An 18,921-nucleotide genomic window follows, 5' to 3' on the forward strand; every position below is an offset into this window, starting at 1 on the left:
CTGGGACTTAGTGAAAGGAGAAGGATACACTGCTCCTTTGATGGTGTGTAAGGAGGGCAGAAGAATAGAAAAGAGCACAGAAGATGAATAAATGCCATGCATTACAGCAAGATCTGAAGAAAGGAGGAAAGGAAAAGTCATCTTTATGCCTGAATGGAAGATGTTATCATAAACCTCCATAAAGAGATGTCCAAACCTTCAGAGCCCAGCATAAGAAAAGGTGTTATCTAATGAAAATGAAAAAGTGTGTGCATGCGCATGTGTTTTATCTGCGATCTTTCTGATCCAGGGATCAACAAATGAATGAGTGGAGGTGTGAGTTCTAACACTTTAAGACCAGCTCCTAACAAATAGAATTGTTTACAGGAAGGGGTCTTAAAAGACTGGGCTGGCGTGGTTCTGTTTTTCTTATTGCCGACACACCGCCACTGTAAGAAACAACCAAGTTTTATTGGTCTAGTAAACAGGGAGATAGGCGGTCGCCTTCAGTGCCATAAACACTCTCTGTTGTTGAAGAAAAAAACACATCAGAAGGAATCACAGAGGCCTCCTTTTGCATTGGTCAGCAGAATCTACAGTACCAATGTGTGCCACCAAACACACTCTCCCGAACTAAATGTCTCTTTATATTGTTTGAGGAGAAAATGGGGATGGTGATTTGTTATAACCCAAGAATTCGTCAGACCGACAATCAGAAGTCTCAGAATTATTTTTTAATGGTTGTGTACTTTACTGCAGTGGATCTCTGATGCATTTTAGTACTTGCGCAGATGTTTTGTGGTGTATATATATCAAAATTGTAAAAATGTCCTCATGTAATGGTGATGATAAATCCCTCCTTATTGCCCAGTGCCTGGTGTATTTACCAGAGGTAACTGTGTAGCGGCTGGGAAGACAGACCGCTGTCATATGGTGGATGCAGCTTTCTACTGAGGAAATGAAAATTGAAGATTGCACCAGAATTGCAGCCATGGTCTTTTATTCCTTGACAAACTTAAGATGGTGAAATTTAAAGGGAAAAAAGAAAGAGATTGTCCCATGAAAACAGGTTCAATATAAAAAAAAGAGAGGAAAATGTCTTCGTTCATAGCGCGGCATATCAGATACAAAGAAAATGTCTCGGATTTTCTGGAGATGCCCACCTCCCATTGCAATAAAAAAGGAAATATTAGTAGACAATTCAAGCGCAGATATCACTTTTGAAGGGAATAAAATGCTGGTCGAAGTTTTTTTTTTGTTTAGTTAAAAAAGCAGTTTATAGAGTCGAATGAGGGTGAATTTCTCTCATTCCTTGCACCGGCAGCCTGCCACGTACAGCAGCTACCCTGGGTCACTCTGTTTAAAGACGTAGTTCCCTCTTCATCACAGCATTCCATTCCTCAAGAGCACATTCGTTAGGATTTTAACTCGGCAAACTTGCCTCCCCCCCCCCATTGCCTGTACCAACAACGATTTGTCACTCAAGCCTTTCTCAGTTCCTCTCAAAATGACATGCTTCAATGAATGAAAAGCCGGAGTTACACACAAGAATCTCAGGCAACGATTTAAAAAATCAGTTTATCGGCTTTCACCGTTCATTTAAGTCTTGGTGGTCAACACTTCTGAGTTGTTGTTGTCGTAGCTCACTCCCCTCTTAGCAGGACCGTTTTCATGGTCTGCATCAACCCCTCTGTGACGTTTTTTACGATGTGGCGAGGGGCTCGGGGGAAACAAGACCACCACCACACGCCCCGGACCGGATCGGCGCCTCGCCACAACCTCAAGGGCCATGACTAACGAGCTGTCGGCCCCACCTGCCAGACCCACAGAACCCCAAGCGAGCTGGTCCGTAACATGGCAACCGGGCCTGGCCGATGACACGACCCCCGCCCGCCCCCCCAAGGACAAACTAACACATGAAAATCACAAACAAAACGACTGGGCTGTTGAAATGTCCGAGAACGCTGTTCTCCCTGGGATAGCGCCACACTCACCGCCGCCACCACCATACAAACAGCGAAGGAAACACAGGGTCACTGTCAAGATGCTGAGTTTAGCACCTCTAAATATATAACGCGGTGTTGATGCTTTTTTCCCCGAAGCCCTCGAAAGTACTATCGTTGGGGTTAAATAGCGTCAATCACATGGAACATTGCATAGCCTGATAAATGCTTATAATTGTTTGGTAGATCAAATATCCTCACTTCACATCCTTCCACAAGCCCACAGTAACAGGGCTTTAGTTCACTGAAGGCATCATGCACAACTGTCTATGGACCCTGTATATACACCGCTGGGGGGGGGGGGGGTCTCTATTGGACTTTCGTAGGGGATAACAACAGTATAGTGGCTGTGATAGCTATAATTTTCAGTCAAGGGCTCTCCTGCTGCACTGACCTCATAGCACATAACCCCACAGTTTGCTGAGTTTGAGAGCGAGAGAGAGAGAGAAAGAGAGAGAGAGAAAGAGAGAGAGAGGGAGGGAGAGAGAGAGAAAGAGAGAGAGAGAGAGAGAGAGAGAGAGAGAGAAAGAGAGAGAGAGAGAGAGAAAGAGAGAGAGAGAGAGAGAGAGAAAGAGAGAGAGAGAGAGAGAGAGAGAGAGAGGGAGGGAGAGAGAGAGAAAGAGTGAAAGGGAGAGAGAAAGAGAGAGAGAGAGGGAGAGAGAGAGAAAGAGAGAGTGAGAGGGAGAGAGAGAGAGAGACACAGAGAGAGAGGGAGAGAGAGAGAGAAAGAGAGAGTGAGAAGGAGAGAGAAAGAGAGAGTGAGAGGGAGAGAGAGAGACAGACAGACAGACAGACAGACAGCCAGACAGACAGACAGAGTGAGACAGACAGACAGACAGAGATATAGAAGCTGTGTGTGGGAGAGAGAGAGAGAGAGAGAGAGAGAGAGAGAGAGAGAGAGAGAGAGAGGGAGAGGGAAGGTGGAGGTGAAAGAAGAGTGAGATGCACTTGAAAGCAAAAACATCCCACATTTCCTTGAGAGACATGTGGAACGTCCGGTGTGCAGTACGCACGCGTCGACACTCACGCCCTTGGGGCCGGGCAGGTCGACTATAAAGGCAAGCGTTTCCCCAATCCACCCCCTGAATGAGACCCGGACAAATCACACCCAGCGGAGACAGCGGGGAGACTCTGGGGGGGTAAGCGCTAATGCAATTACAAGGGATTTTCTGCCTGCTCAGAGGCTGGGTTCAAGGGCGGCGCTGCATCGTGATCAACAGGCTGGAGGCGTGTGTAAGCAGATAGGGGATGATCCGGGGCGAGTTACGCGCCCGCAGCCAGCCTCCACGCGCAGCGGGGGAATAAGGCGGGGTTTACATCCAGATGTCATGCATCCATCATGTCTCAGTGTGAGAGGGGAGGAAGGAAGGCTGTGGAATCCGTCGTCGCGTGGTTCACATCACAAGCATGTATATATTATAAAGGCATGGTCCACATGACACCTATTGACCTATTATAGGTCGACGCGTAAAGGGGCTTCAACAATAGGGTTATGATGAGAAATGATGTAACAATCAACGCCCAAGTGAAATCGTATATTTCCGTTTACATTCTTAACAAAAGGTGCTAACTAACGGATGTTTTCTTGCTACCTTATTGACAGCAGCTCGCTTCTTCTCCTGGAGCTAACTACTTCTGCTTCTGGTCGGGAACACTGCCAGGGCTGTGCATGACCCCCCCCCCCCCCCGCTGGTGCCAGCCTGCTTTTGTCTGGCCTGTGATAGGCCGGAGCCAGTGGGCGGGCTCCAAATTGGCCGAACCTACAATTAGAAGAGTTCTGGGCCAGAGCAGAGCAAATGTGCAGATAGGTGAAGCCAAGAGTATTTTAGAAGCAGCGGAGCAGCTACCCACTATAAGTTAGAGTTAAATGGCTGGAAAATACATTTTTAGAGCCTACAGGGAGTACTATAAAAATCCTGGACTTTTCTGTCAAGTGTGTCCCAAGGTTGTACTTACCCTATCAGTGTGTACTGCAAAACTATTTAGCACATTCATTTTAGGTTTGGGATTTTACTTTTGGAGGCCAACTCTATTACCTCCATCTGTATGACTGGTAAACCTTGTAAAAGGCACACAAAGAGCAACTTTTACAAGACATAATAAAAAGCAGTCAAATGAATTCATCTAATACATGCAAAAGAAAAGGTGTTGGCGTGATTTCAAACACTCCATAAACAGCGCGGGCATATAAAATGAAAATTGATCTTAGTGATTCAGTGCCAAAATCAGCAGCAGAAGCCATGCAAAGGCAAGCCTGTAAAGAATTGCGTGTTCTGGCTGGCATGCGGGTTGCCACCCACAACCTGCTGTCAGATCAGACAGCCGTCACCTGGCCTGATCTCCGAGGATCTGACATCAGATCTAGCAGCTCTGTCGGCGAGCCACAGCTTTGCAAATTTGCTGTGTCAGCGAGGTGAGAGCCAATCGGTCTACTTGGGCCAGACTCAGGGTGATAGGAGGTGAAGAGTTGTTAAGAGGTAGAAGGTAATCCACTAGGCCATGTGATCCCAAGTGTAACTGGTCAGGATGAGTTGATTAGGGTCAGATAGGTGCAGTGAATCAGGTACCACTGTTTTGTCACGTGACCGGCTGTTTTTGGCATTGCTTGTTTCATGCCCTCGAAAACTAGCGGGATAAAGGGTTAATGGATCCTATTTTATCCACCATTTAATTAAAAACTGGTTGCAAGCTTTTTTTCTAAGAGTTGATTAAGATTCACCATTAATTATGCAGTTACATTAATGACATGATGAAAAATGAATGAATTCTATACGTTTTAGATTTGGATTACTTTTAACGAGCCTGCGTTCTTCTGATGAATAATGCATTTGATTGCTGTAGAGGAGTGCTTTGGCCGCAATTAGCAGTGTGATCAAGGTGATCAGTACATTACGTGCTCGGTCACAGTCACAAGGGGTGTGTCCGGGAACGATATGAAACTGGTTTTCCGCGTGATGGATGGAGGCACTACCAAGCAGGGATGGTATTTAAGGATGGGAGGGGGATGAAACAAAAACGCTTTGTGACAATGATCACAGTATCCCGCTCGGCATTCTTGGTAGTCAAGGCAATAACAATGAAGAATGGTATTCCATTATTAGGATGGACAGGTTGGCTGACAGAGGCAGACAGACAGACAGATGCACAAAATAAGATAAAGAGATTAATCACAGACAGACAGACAGGCCGACAGACAGACAGTCTGACCCTATATTCTACAGATAGACAGATCGCTTTAGATGAATAGACTTTTGCTTACTGCTATGGAGGATGTGAGGGGTAAAAAGGTCTGCGACGGTATAGATGGGTACGGTCAAACAGGCACCTGCATGGCCTGGAGGAAGGTTATCAACCTCGGTTTCCACACTAAATATGCTACCAGAGCAACGGCTTCTGTCTGTGTGTGTGTGTGTGTGTGTGTGTGTGTGTGTGTGTGTGTGTGTGTGTGTGTGTGTGTGTGTGTGTGTGTGTATGGTGCAAACGCTTACATTTGTATGTGTGTGTGCACTTACACGTACATGTGTTTTTTTTTACTCAAGTGTGTGCTTCACGTGTTTGCACCGATTACCCACAACAATCAGGCCAAACCACCAGCAGGTAAACTCCAAAAACATACTTGAATAGAAACAAGAAACCCAACACGGAACACACAGCCTCGACGAATGAAGCGTGTGTGATTGTGTGACGGCCATTGGACGACACCTTTCGACCCAATCTTCCATCTTGTCAAGTCCCCCCCCCCTCTTTGTACGACAAGACTCAGAAGCACACAAAGGAACCCCGGGGGGAACCCAGCCAGACTTCACACCCAGGTCAGGGACACAGAGGATACGCTCAAAGGGAAACCGGAGAAGCAGTGGCCCCAAAGTCCCCACCCAGCCCGGGCTGAGCAGGTTGGCCCCGGTCTCAGGTCTCTGAGAAGGCCCCCCCCGGGGGCCCAGGATTCGAGGTCTGTCTGGAGCCTCTATGACACATAGTTCCCGGTGAAGGACTGGAAAAAACCTTTTTTACTATTCACAAATGCACCTCTTTAAACATGGCAAAGCATCGCTGGGATAGCCCAGAACACAGCGGTGATCCAACACACACGGAACACAAGCCGCCGTGAAACTGGCGGAGTGAGAAACCCTCCGACTTCGGAGCCGTTCTTGACGGACGGAACTTGCTTGTGACAAAATAAGCTGTATTGAAATCGAATTGAATCACGAGAAAGGAAGATTCGGCACATTTAGATTAACAGTCAAAATACGTCAAATACGCCATCGGTGGAGTCTTGTATGTGGTCAGCTCGCTCAAGGTCAAAGCCTCAGAAGGACGTAACCCTTTGCGTGCCTCGCGAAAAAAAAGTTATTATGTTTTGGGCAGGCAAATAGCGGTCCAGATTTTCCCGGAATATCAATACCTGGTCCACTCACAAGTTGACCTTGAAGAAGAATGTATGAATTCTCCGAGAGTAGATATGGTTTCCGCCTTTCTGCCAAACATCTGTCTCTAACCCCAAGCCCCTTTGAGGATTCCTCTGCTCTGCCCTCAACGCTGTCCCTGACCCCCACTATGAGCTGATCAAACACTTAATATGATGACACCTTTCCCCTGGCCTCAGCCCCCTCCCTGCCAGACCCCCGTCTCCAACCCCTACTTTTATTTGATCGGACAGGGAATATGCGTAATCTCCATCCTGTCGCTATCACCCTTCCTGCCAAACATTTGTCCCTCGCCCTGAAGGGACAACAACAGATTCTAATGGGACAGGACACACAATGGGAGCACAGAGTAGGAGAGGGGCAGGAAGAGAGTCAACCATGTAGATATGATGGCTGCTTGTTGGGTTATCCTGCAGGAGCCCACAAATAAAGGATGAACGTCGCATCTTGGCTCTGTGATCTATTTGAGACAAAATCTGTTTGAGAAAACGCACTGATTTGAACAAGACAACTTCCTCATTTTGCAAGCCGGCCAGTAGTAAAGAAGAGGACCACTTCAGATCCTTACTTCTACAACCTCACGCATGCAGGAAATGTTCTGCAACAATGCAGGGAAAGACTTCCAGCGGAACTGTACACTCAAAAATGGTCTCTCTGACAAACAACCAACCTCTGTGACCATCGTATCTATGCATCTTGTCCTTGTTGTTACTCTTGGCCAAGAAAACAAAAAGAAAGACATTGTTCTTCATTATTTTCTGAAAATCCAGTTTCAGTTGATGTGGATGGAGTAATTTGTGTGTGTGTGTGTGTGTGTTTCATCCGACATTATAACTAATACAAAAAAAGTATGTGACAAAGTGAATGTTATCTTTTGTTATGTTTGCACGCGTGGTATGTGTGTGTTTGTGTGTGTGTGTGTGCACAGTGGGTCTGCACCAGTGTGTGTATGTGTATGCCTGTTACTTTCTTTCTTTGTGTGTTCTTTTTTGTATTTGCACTAATGTGAATAATTGCTTCGTGGTGGTCATCTGCCTGACCTGCAGCGCATGGAAACACAAGCTAGCTCTGTTGGCCTTGTTACACCAGGCGTTGTGAAGTAGAAGCAGTGATGACATCACCTCATTCAATGTTGTGGAACGGGGGGGGGGGGGGGTAACTCACAGCCAATGGGAACAGTACAGGGCAACAATTGAAGCCTTTCTGTGTCCAGCAGAGCCTTTCACTGTTGCGCCCACATGAGAACTGATGAGCCACAGGACAGACCTGTCCTGGTCACATAGTTCCATAGTAATTAGGGTCCAGGGATCACGATGACTTATTATTGTTGGATTGTTTGAATTGACAATCAACCAGTACAAAGGCACCACTAATCTGCTAGGTCAAGACAGCCATTTGTCTTTTATTGTAGTTAATAAGTGACGCTGAAACACAAGGTCAACTTTAAGACCAAGATGAACTTTATCAATGTTGTATAGGGCCAAACCAATTCAGATTTGTCAATGGTGCCTGGTCTTGTTTTGGGTGTGAATTGTACCACCATGTAAACGTATGCTCTCCCAAGCAAATAGTGATCACAAAGACTTAGTTCGAGTCCAAATGCAAAATTTTCAATGGAACTTATTAGCACATGGCACTCTATGTATTTCCCATTACAACTAGATACGACCAACCATCCACACTCACACACAAGACTCTCACACCTTTTTCGGGAGATAGAAAAGAACTTATTTAGTATGACCTTACATTTTTCCTGTCTTTATGTGTTCTTACAATGCATTTACAACTCATTCGCTCCAGCTCTCAAGTTGGCTTGGAATTCATGTTCCATGATGGCTCTGGTTGAAAGATAACTTGACAAAAAACCCATTCATTCTGGCCGAAGTAATGTTCTTAATCAGGGAATGTTCAGTAGAGATTGTCTATACACATATTTGACATTAACATAACAGTACATCACATCTGGAAGTAGTAACTACACATTTAAATGGGACATTTGAGAGTGGAAATTACTTCAATCAACTATTTGATTGAAGTAATTTACACTTCCAACTTTCATAAGGATGGGTCACAAATGCCTGGATGGGTAATGAGTGTTTTTAAACAATTTTTCCACATCGCAGTAAAAGGGGCTTAGTGAGTAAGGCTTAGTATTTGCTTATGAGGCATATACTACACATCCACACAGAGATAATGCAATGTCAGATTCAATACTCTCTCAAATGACAACAGGGCTAGTCCATGCTGATGTCACCACTAGCCTACACCTTGGTAACTACAGGCCACATAACGCTGATATTTCATTTAAAATTAGGCTTGTAGAATGTGTTTTGCACTAAATTGTGGGTTTTCACATCGGACACGCATGGTATGGAATGAATCATGGTTCATTGCCTGGTACGCTGGGACAGTTTCAGATTCAAAAACATCTGTACAATATCATGAAGCCACACTGGCAAGTATAGTCTTCTTTAAGACATGTGGGCCTGTCCACATCCGTGTTCCTGGTGTTACAATAGAATTCGCACAGCCAAAGTTCTCATAGTCCTTTACACGCATTGCCCCCTACCCAATTCAGGAAGTTCCTCTTTCTAACTTGTTTTGTATAGCATAACATTACAACATAGCCTCCTTGGTTAGTAGCACTTACAGGCTATAGGAAAGATATAATTGTATTTTAAAAAATACGTGTTGTGGGAGGAAGGCCTAATGTTCATTTTAAGTGATCGTTTTGCACCGAGGAGCCTACAGTCCACCGGGCAGATGCGTACCCGTGCCGACATGTAGAGGAGAGAGGGCTCCATTGCAGCATCACCAAGCTAACGGGTGTTCACATCTGTTAACATGATGAGCTCAAACAACAGCACGGACGTTATCATCCGGATTTTTTTTTTTTAAAGTAATGTATGCGGGGAATCCCACACTTACCTTGCACATCCAGGCCATTCTAATTTCTAACGCAGACAATGGTGGACCGCTTATTTTTCGCGAACCGAACGCACCGTGCCGTGCTTGTAAATGGGGAGCATTTATTTATCTACGCGACGGAGATGCGTTGCTGTATTCGGGGATCATCTCTATTTATACCGTAGGGTACCGTTATTCGCCTTCCCTTTTCGTTTTCCATGGATCCAGGATTGACGCTAAACGCTACTGGCCGGTGGATCCCCAGCACCGCCTACTGGGTCATGTGACCAGGTCCGGTCGTTTGGCCGCTGCCGCCGCTCCCTCCTGCTCCAGCTCAGAGCTTCCCGTGCAGCGGGTTGGGGTATGGTGCCCTGTCTGGCCTCTAGTTAAGGCGACGCTCAATCTGGTGGGGGTTTACTACACTTTTGGGAAACCTAACCTTTTTCTCTATCAGCTCGATTCGACCCGTTTAGCATCGGACCGATTTAGCCGAATTCAAGGGACGAGGAGTAGTTCAGGCGCTGAATTAAGGAATAAGGGTGTCGAATTGGCAATGTGGCCGCGGCTTATGCGGCATTCCCAGGATGCCGATGTAGGCTGCATTACACGGCTGATTATGCCCCAGAGCAGGGGCGTGAACAGCGTCCTATCACAGCGCTTCAATCTATGAAAAGGGCACCCGAAAAAAGTTGCCTAAATAGATGAGAAGAGCCGACCACTGCTAATTTCCTTTTACACCCTGAATCAAACCAAATGTTATTTTAAAAATGATAATACACATTACATAGAAGTACAGCAAAATGTATCATTTCAATTGTGAAGAAATTAATTTTAAATATTTTGGGAATTCAATCAGTTTTGAATTTGTGAGATAAAATGAAGGATTGTCGATATCATGTCAGTTACGAGGGCATTTTCTTGGTTGCTTTATTTATTTATTTTTGCTGCATATTTGTTATACAGATAGATTAGGTTATTGACTAGTAATAGCGAAAAGCCCCTGCATAACCGAGATGGACGGAGATTAAAATGTAAGCATTTAGCTCCATTCAGCCCCATGCATTCTAACACTATATAGTAACCTGCCCCCGGTGCACAAGTATGGTACTGCAGTGTAGCTTAGTCATTTGTTTGACTCTAAAACGTTTTACTAAGGTACATTTTGAAATTATCTAAATTAATAAATCTGCCCCTCCCTTCGGGCCTCCTTCAAAAGCCACTCCCACAAAACCACTGACTAGCTCGCTAGCTTTAGCAACCACTGACTAGCTGGCTAGCTTTAGCAACCACAGACTAGCTCGCTAGCTTTAGCAACCACAGACTAGCTTGCTAGCTTTAGCAACCATTGAGTGGCTTGCTAGCTCTTGCAACCACAGAATAGCTCACTAGCTTTAGCAACCACAGACTAGCTCGCTAGCTTTAGCAACCTCAGACTAGCTTGCTAGCTTTAGCAACCACTGACTGGCTTGCTTGCTTTAGCAACCACTGACTAGCTCGCTAGCGTTAGCAATATGTGTGCCTAGCCTTGTGGAAGACCTCCATCAAATAGGCCTTTGACATAAGAAGCATCCAATTATTATTTTTTTTTACATTTACTTAAAGGGTTTGCATGTTTATAGCCTACTTTTATGCTAACTCCATTCAGGCTTGAAACTCCTTTCAAATCTTTTCTTGTGGATTACATTTGGGGGATTTGGTATAATTTACATGATTTTGAATAGTTAAAAAAATGTAGGGGCCAAACTGTTCAATATTTTTACAGAATACTCTTCTGCGAAAAATGTATTCAAATGTTCTATCCTCTGCCTAAAGAGTAATACTTATTATGTGAGTGATCAACAACTAGGTGTGCTTTTATCAGAAATTAATGTATGGCAATATTACTCCCACAAAAAAAAAAAAACTATATTAATGCATAGTGGAATATTAATTTCATACCATGGCCACATGCAAATGGATATCCACTGAAGAAATACTACTTCCATGGCAACTGCGTCCACATGCATTTTTAAGCTAGTATCCCCAATGGACCGGCCGATGTGAGAATCTGAAGCAGAGTTTTACATTTTTCTATCGAACTGCTATGTGTTTTAAGTTAAGAGGATTACTAGAGCTCCCGAGCTGGCCAGCGGACATGAGTTGAGGAGATGTTGAACATGAGTTTATAATGGTGAGGACGGTAGCCCAACTGTTACCTGAAAAATAATGTGCACCTCTTAGTACCAAAATTCGCACAGGCTGTGGTAAAAAGATTAGTTATAACCGGGAAATAAACCTTCATTTAATGCATCAAAGAGATAAAAAATGTATAGGTTGATGAAAAAGGCAAATGTTACAAATATATACTTTACCAACTTATGGCAGTAAGACAGCAGCTGAGTGACAGTAAGGGCCATAGGGTTCCTTTATAGAGTGCTTGGTGGCTTATCGCAGGCCAACATGTCCAGAATGCATCGAGAGTCTAGCCATTAAAGGCTAAAAAAATAATTATATGGATTTATTTTTATTTTTAAACCTAGCCTTGCACACACAGCAGTTTGTGTAATTTTGGAACTGTCCTGATATAAATTGTGCTGGGATTGTAATATCAAACCAGCATGAATAAAGATAGAGCGCTATAAATTCATAGCACTGCAAGGTGCTGACAAACCTCCCCTAAAATTCACACATGTGCTCACGTAAACACACACTCATGCACGCCCGACCAGCCAACACATTTTGATGACATGCCTTATCTACCGTAAAATGTGCCTGTGTGTGTCTGTGTGTGCATGAACGTGTTAGACTGTGTGTGTATGTGTGTGTGTGTGTGTGTGTGTGTGTGTGTGCGTCTGCACACACTGCTTGTGACAAGCAGTAATCTATTTCAGTGGAATACTCTGTGTGCTGCTGACTTGCGTTCGTATCTCTGTAATCGAAGCAGGCATAAATCAAATATTCATGTCATTCTTTCAGTTGCCAAACGCACAGAAACCTTGGAAAATGTATCTAGTTCATGTCACGCCTGCAAATCAGTTTGATTTGCTTTATCGATCTTCTGCATGGTTATGACAGAAAATTTTAGGGTCATCAAACAGGAAACAAGCTGTATAACATCTGCCGAGTTATGGTCCTTGGGTTTGAGAGTCGTGTGTGTGTGTGTGGGTGTGTGTGGGCATGTCTGTGCATTTATGTGTCTGTGTGTAGGTGTGTGTGTGTGTGTGTTGTGTGTGTGTGTCTGTGTGTTTGTGTGCATGTGGTGTGTCTGTGTGTGTGTGGGTGGGTTTGTGTAGTGTGTGTGTGGGTGTTTTTGTAAGTGTGCGAGTGCTTGTGTGTGTATGTCTGTGGGCATGTAGTGTGTGTGTATTGTGTGTGCGCGTGTGTGAGCGTGCTGTGCATGTAGTGTGTGTGTGTGCGAGTGCTTGTATTTGTATGTCTGTGTGCATGTAGTGTGTGTGTGTGTCGTTGGCTCTTCCTGTGGCTGCTGTAATTGAGTCCAGCTCCCCCCCCCCCCCCCCCCAAGCCCTTCAGTGCTGGGCCTGACATCCTGAGTGAATAGGACATCTCCAAGATGCCACTCTTGTCCACAAGCCAAAGAAACCAATCTGGTTCTTTTTTTTTTTTTTATTACATGAATATTTGATTTCTGCTCAGCGCCATTGCAGAGGCAGAAACCAACAGGAATAGACCCCAAAACAGGACCCTTATGAGCCATGCCGGGCATGGACACATCTGTTATGCAACGATTCCATAAATATCCTGAGGATCGAGATTTGAAGAGATCTGATTGGTGACAGGGTTGTTTTTTTCCTTCTGATTCGGCCCTCGGGGGTCCTAGCCCATGGGTGGCCCCTGGCTGGCCCTGTGGCTGCCTGATTTTTTTTCATGCCTACCATCCTCGCATGCAGATTCACACGCACTTTTATAAAAAAAAAGGTTTCAGTGGTATTCTTTTAATGATCATTGACCTGCGTGCGTACTGTCTCGGAGGTACTACACATGAATATTAGCCAGAAAGCTACCTGTATAAAGATGAATGACTACATCAAGTTAGGCTTAAAAACAAAACTTAAACCTGGCATTCTCTTGTCTTAAATGGCCTGCTGGAACAGACTTACCTGAAAGGGCATTGTGAATGCAGAAAAAAGGAGGTTACATTGTGAAATAGGCTGTCTCTCCCCCACCACCGTAATAACCATAAGCCCTCCATGTCTACTGCCGATTCTCAAGCTGCCTTTACAATCCCTGAATCACAAAGAAGCAGCTAAATCCTTGTGAACTCGGTGGTGGTGGCTTACATTCTCTCCCCACGTCAATGCCCGCGTTCAGTCAGAGGACAAGGTGTTGGGGGGGGGGGGGGTTCATCGCCTGTACGCTCTTCAAACGTGTGCATGAATGATTAAGGGGATCCCACTCTCGCTCACCTCTTTATCAGATGCGATAAGAGAGGGCCAGGGACAGAAAACCGGAGGAGATAGAGAGTAACACAATGCCACCCACAGGGAGAGAGAATACACCACTTTCTCTCTCCCCTCCCAGCGGTGCTGCCTGCTAGCTAGATGGCTGTCTGGGTGGAACCTATTAGCCCCATGGATCTGTTGTCAGACGAGGCAGCGGGTGCTAGACAGGGTGAACCCATGGGAACATAGCAGGGGAGACTCTTTGAAGGCGTTCAACCCCACTACAAGCGCTCTGACGTTCTGAGCGGGAGAAGGGGGAGGGAGGGGGGAGGGGGAATATAGAGAAACCCTGTTTATGGAATGATATCATTTCTTGTGCTAGGTGTGATGCGATGTGCGTGAATTTGTTTGTTTTTAATAAAGTTGCGGCACTTTTGAACCGCGGCAATAAAAACAGACTTATCTGTAAGCTTTTCACTGAGTGCAGACATGCAAACATGTTTGTGTAGGAGTGTCCAAACAACATTGAAAGCCCTTAATCCCTGATTCAGCCCAAAGACACTTTTTTCTCCCCAAATCGATTTGGTCTGTTAAGATGGCTGCTCTGAAAAAAGATTAGTGCAGGTTAGAGACTCAATTTCAGGTTTATCTTGCATTTATTTAGCCTCAAAATAGTTGCTTCAGCATGGCTCTCATTGTATTTAAAATGACCACATAGCATACAGGAACCAGCAGGGTTTAGAATCTAAAATGTTGTTTTGTTATTACCCAAATGCTGCCATGTTCATTACCATCCTGCAACAGGGAGGGATCCCTCTTCTGCCTTCCTTCTCAAGGATTCTTCTTTAATTAAGGGAGTTTTCCGTGCTCTTTGGAGGGCTGGGGTTGTAAGTCTCGCGAATAGGACTTTGGCTAAATAAGGGTCCTATAGCAGACTAGCTCAAAAGGTGGCTGGGGCATTTCACTTTCTTTCACTTTATATTTGTTTAGACCAATCATGTGGGCATCTGTGAGCACCGGATTGGCTAACAGCAAGCATTAACTCAGCCATCACCTGAACCTTACCCGGTGGGAAAACAAGAAGTATTTAAAAGAAGTCAAAACAGAGGCCATTGTAGAAATGAGCTTCCCCTTCTGAAAGCTGAATGTACTTGGGCAACTTAAATCCTCTTTGGTCATATTTCTCCGTTACGAAACAGGAAACAAGTCTTTGGTTTCTGGCTCTGTGCCGCCTCCTTCCAGGAGTTCAGCTATAGCATAGTGGGCCTGCTGGATCCGGGCTTAGGGCGTGTTGTGAAATGGGGTGTTTCACGGCCCATTTGAGCAGCACTATTCTCCTGGAGAGAAGCAACAGTGAGTCAGCAGCAGCAGCAGGACGCTGCACTTGCGCACATGGTTCCATTTGTCTGAGGATGAACAATGCTGTGGGCCAGGTTGGTCCGGTTCCCAGGACTTGGCTGGAGCTGTGAAACCCGTCTCTCTGGCTGACAGACACCCCGACAATAGAGCCCAGAGGTGTTCCCAGCCGGTGATTGCAGGACAGTCCGCTGATTGGACAGTGGGGAGAGGAGCCCTATTAGGCCTATGCCGAGATGAATGAGGCGGAGAGGGGAGGACGGTTCCTAAAACAATGAAGAGGGGAGATAATGAAGAGCAATGCAAACATCGGAAACGCAAACACAATGACCTCATGGTGCCCAGGGGGGCTTTATTCCACACGTCCAGTACAGGCAATCTCTGAGGCCGCCTTTGTCTGGGTTTGGTTTCCACGTTGTGCGGACCAATCGGCACTTTAAACTCAAACTAATGGTGAATCAAAGAGCTCTTTCATCACTTAGCAAGCTCCTCCAACACAAAATAAATAGTTTTAAAAAATGAGCTTGGCTGCAATGGTAGCAGCAATTATTGTTTTAATAGTATTATTATTATTAGTATTCCATTTAATTCAAATTGGTTTTAAATTGGTACATGTCAGCTTTTCTAAAGAAGTGTCAACGTTTTTTCATTGAGCTCTGTGAGATCTGTTTGCACCCTGTGATTGCACTGACAACCTAGGTGACAACCATTAACAATGCAAAATTTATTGATGTTCAAGACCCCCTTATTATTTAGAAAACCCACCATTATGTGCTATTTTCAGGAGCCAAGCGTCGACATTTTTGGTCAAACGAAAAATGCAATGAGTGAAATAAACAGAAGAAAAAAGCAGTTTGTTCTTTAGACCCAGATAAGATTCTGATTCTGCGTGTACTTGTCTAAGTCCTGTCATTGGCTGAGAACAACACGGAGGAAGAGCAAGGAGCCTCTGCCATCACCACTGTGCTCCTCCTTCCAGATGCATGCTGGGATACGGGAGTTGTCATCTATAATCGAAAACATTTTTTTTTTAAAGCTTTAACATTAAAGTATGCTTCATCCTGTTCCAGCAAAACGCCGCAAAGGCTTCCATAACACAGAGTCAGTACCTTTCCGATCTTCCTTCTCCCTCCCATTTAAACTAGCTTGTCTGTAGTGTGTACTTTGCCTTGCCCGTCAGATTGCCTCAAGCGAACCACATGAAAGAGGAGATAAGCTCACGGTCTCCTGTGGTACACGTTGGTCTCCAAGGAGCGAGTTGTGGAAATATAGGAATACGAGCTGAACCTCTTTTTGCCCTTCTATAAAACAAGGCATTCTAAGCATATTAAGTGCAGTGCACATTGATGAAGAGGGTAACTTTGTGTGTGTGTGTGTGTGTGTGTGTGTGTGTGTGTGTGTGTGTGTGTGTGTGTGTGTGTGTGTGTGTTTGTGAGTGAGTGAGTGAGTGAGTGAGTGAGTGAGTGAGTGAGTGAGTGAGTGAGTGTGTGCAAGAAGTTGCTCACCTTAAGGAGGTGTTTGATTACAACCCATTAAATCAGACTTAATACATTTCGGCCAAATCACTGCACGCCAGAGTGGCCTTGCAATGGTTCATCAATGTGTACAGCAACAATGTCCCCCCCCCCCCCGTATGTTGAAGTGTAACTGTAACTGTGAGAAACCCTGCTGAAAAGATACCACAAACAGACAGATGACCTATCCCTTGCTTTAGCTGGAGCTACTCCCAACAACACACTAGAAGATAACAAATGAGCACGATTAGCTTTGGCCCTGGACTGTTCCAGCGAAGGCATTCAGCCGACGTTTGCAAATGCACTCTTTCGGCGAGTGCAAACATGGAAACGGGATGCGTGCATTTGTGCGTGTGTGTGCGGACGTGAGCGTGCGTGTGCAATAAAGGTGTGTTACCACTGTCTAAAGGCGGAGGTTAACCCACCAGCGTCCCCCCCCCCCCCACACACACACACACACACACACACACCAAATAAACCATGTGAAGAAATATGCACAAGTGCATTGCTGAGGCATCACCACTCGTGGGCGGCTGTAGAAGATCAGTAATGGACAGACGGCACTCTTCCACGACCCCTTCATCCACGCAAGGCAGGCGATTAAGGAACTTCAACGGGACTTGAAGACTTAATAAAGCGGCCGGTGAGCTAATGGAATAGATGATGGGCCAGCATCGGACGGTAATGAACAGCGGCCGAGGCGTTTGTGCTTCTCAGCGAGCGTGCCCTCTCATTAAACGGGGCTCGTACCCACAAGACGCGAGGCTACGGCAGGCTGCCACGATGAGGGACTGAGTCAATAGTCTCACTGACCAATTACACATTCTCGGATTTGAACCGTATAACACGTTCAATTATATATATAGACATTTACGGGTGAACCCATCAGCGGCGATGTCTGGTAACAATGAATTATGAGACGGCGTGTACATCCCATCTCCCCCCCCCCAAACCCCTTCGTGCCTAATGAGGTTCCTCCATGGTCACGTCGGGTTTAGGGGGCGGTCAGAAACACGGGGCTTCCCTGCAGAGGCCACCTGGTTGTAGCCTACCGCAGCAGAGGTAGAGGAGACGTATAGAGGGACCTATAGGCCCGCTGAAGCTCGCTCATTGACTCTGCACTCCTGTCATCCGTAAATACCGCTGAGCCGCTCTGAATGAACAACGAGGAAGGGGGGTGGGGGGGTAATAATTCTTCAATCTGCGGTTCCTCAACGGCTTGCCTTGTTCTTCGCTCCACACGTGAGTTATGGAATTCAGTTGTGCGAGAGAATCAGATTGCGCTGGTTCCCCGCTGCGTTGACTGATTCCGTTGCCACGAGAACAATACCTCGTTTGTGGTCCCGTGTAGCTCAACTGGTAGAGCGTTGAATTGATGTGCCCGGGTTCGATTCCCGAAGGAAGCATCCATGAGAGATTTCTCTGAATGACCTAGTATGCAACAATTGTTGGACCGTAACGCATGCAATGTTTTGAAGATAATCTGATCAATAGCTTTGTTTTAATGTTAAAGATTGTTTCATATTGAATACAAATTCTCTAATAATGTGTCATAAACACAATGGGTGAAGGTTTTTAAGAAAGGTAAGCCATAAGAAATATTCCACAACAGAATAAAACACGTACACAATATTCAGGTCCATAATCTAAGTGAACAGCACTGTTTGTGATGGGTTGGTTTCTCCTTTCTCAGCAACACGGGGCACTCGTCTTGTCTTGCTGTGCTGTGGTTTCACATTATTATACCAAGATGCCAAAGTTTGTTTGCTTTCAGAATGTTTCCTCAAATTCTTGTGGGCAATGCAATCTTGGGAAATATATATCCTATTTCGAACGTGCTGATATGATTGGTAGGTTACACATTGCAGCTTGAGATTCAACCGGCTCTCCGTTGAGTCCTTGTGTCCCTGTCTATCTTTATTCATCTTTCTCTCTCTTTGAGCCACAAACACTATTGTGGCGACCACGGGTGTGGGCGCCATGTTCCGGGGCCGCGGGGATTCTGGGAATTGGGGTTGTCAGTTGACAAAAGGGGTTCTGTTAATTTATTCTGTTAGGTTAAGTGGGGTTAACGGGTTTGGGGTCTTTATTGGTTGTGTTAATTGTGTGTTGTTCCATTGTTGTGTGATCGGGACCATTAGTGAGAGTGTTGTGTGTGTTGGTCAGGTGTCCCGTGTTTCTGTAATGTTCGTGGTCGTTAATAAAGGCAGTCCGTAGTCGTGCGGTGTATGGGGCACGGAACTGCATAATTGTTCAACCTGGGCTCCCGTCTCGTCCTTCCCGTGCTGCTCGCCACACTATGTTGTCGCTAAACACACCTGGAAGCTTCAAATGGCTGCTATGTCTGTTAAATACACGA

General features: G+C 45.4%; 1 protein-coding gene across 1 annotated transcript in view; it reads right to left on the reverse strand.

Moving 5' to 3' along the window:
- st6galnac3 (ST6 (alpha-N-acetyl-neuraminyl-2,3-beta-galactosyl-1,3)-N-acetylgalactosaminide alpha-2,6-sialyltransferase 3) overlaps window positions 1-9,561 on the reverse strand; it is a gene marked incomplete at its 3' end in the record, with an annotated part of 45,244 nt that extends 35,683 nt beyond the window's left edge. Inside the window, exon 1 of the mRNA XM_079750462.1 lies at window positions 9,335-9,561. Within this exon, the coding sequence (XP_079606588.1) occupies window positions 9,335-9,352 (18 nt within the window). The 5' untranslated portion in view covers window positions 9,353-9,561. The remainder of the gene's footprint in view (window positions 1-9,334) is intronic.
- Window positions 9,562-18,921: the final 9,360 nt, after the last annotated feature.

The sequence above is a fragment of the Pollachius pollachius genome (genome assembly GCF_949987615.1).
Source record: "Pollachius pollachius genome assembly, chromosome: 14".
NCBI classification, from domain to species: domain Eukaryota; kingdom Metazoa; phylum Chordata; class Actinopteri; order Gadiformes; family Gadidae; genus Pollachius; species Pollachius pollachius.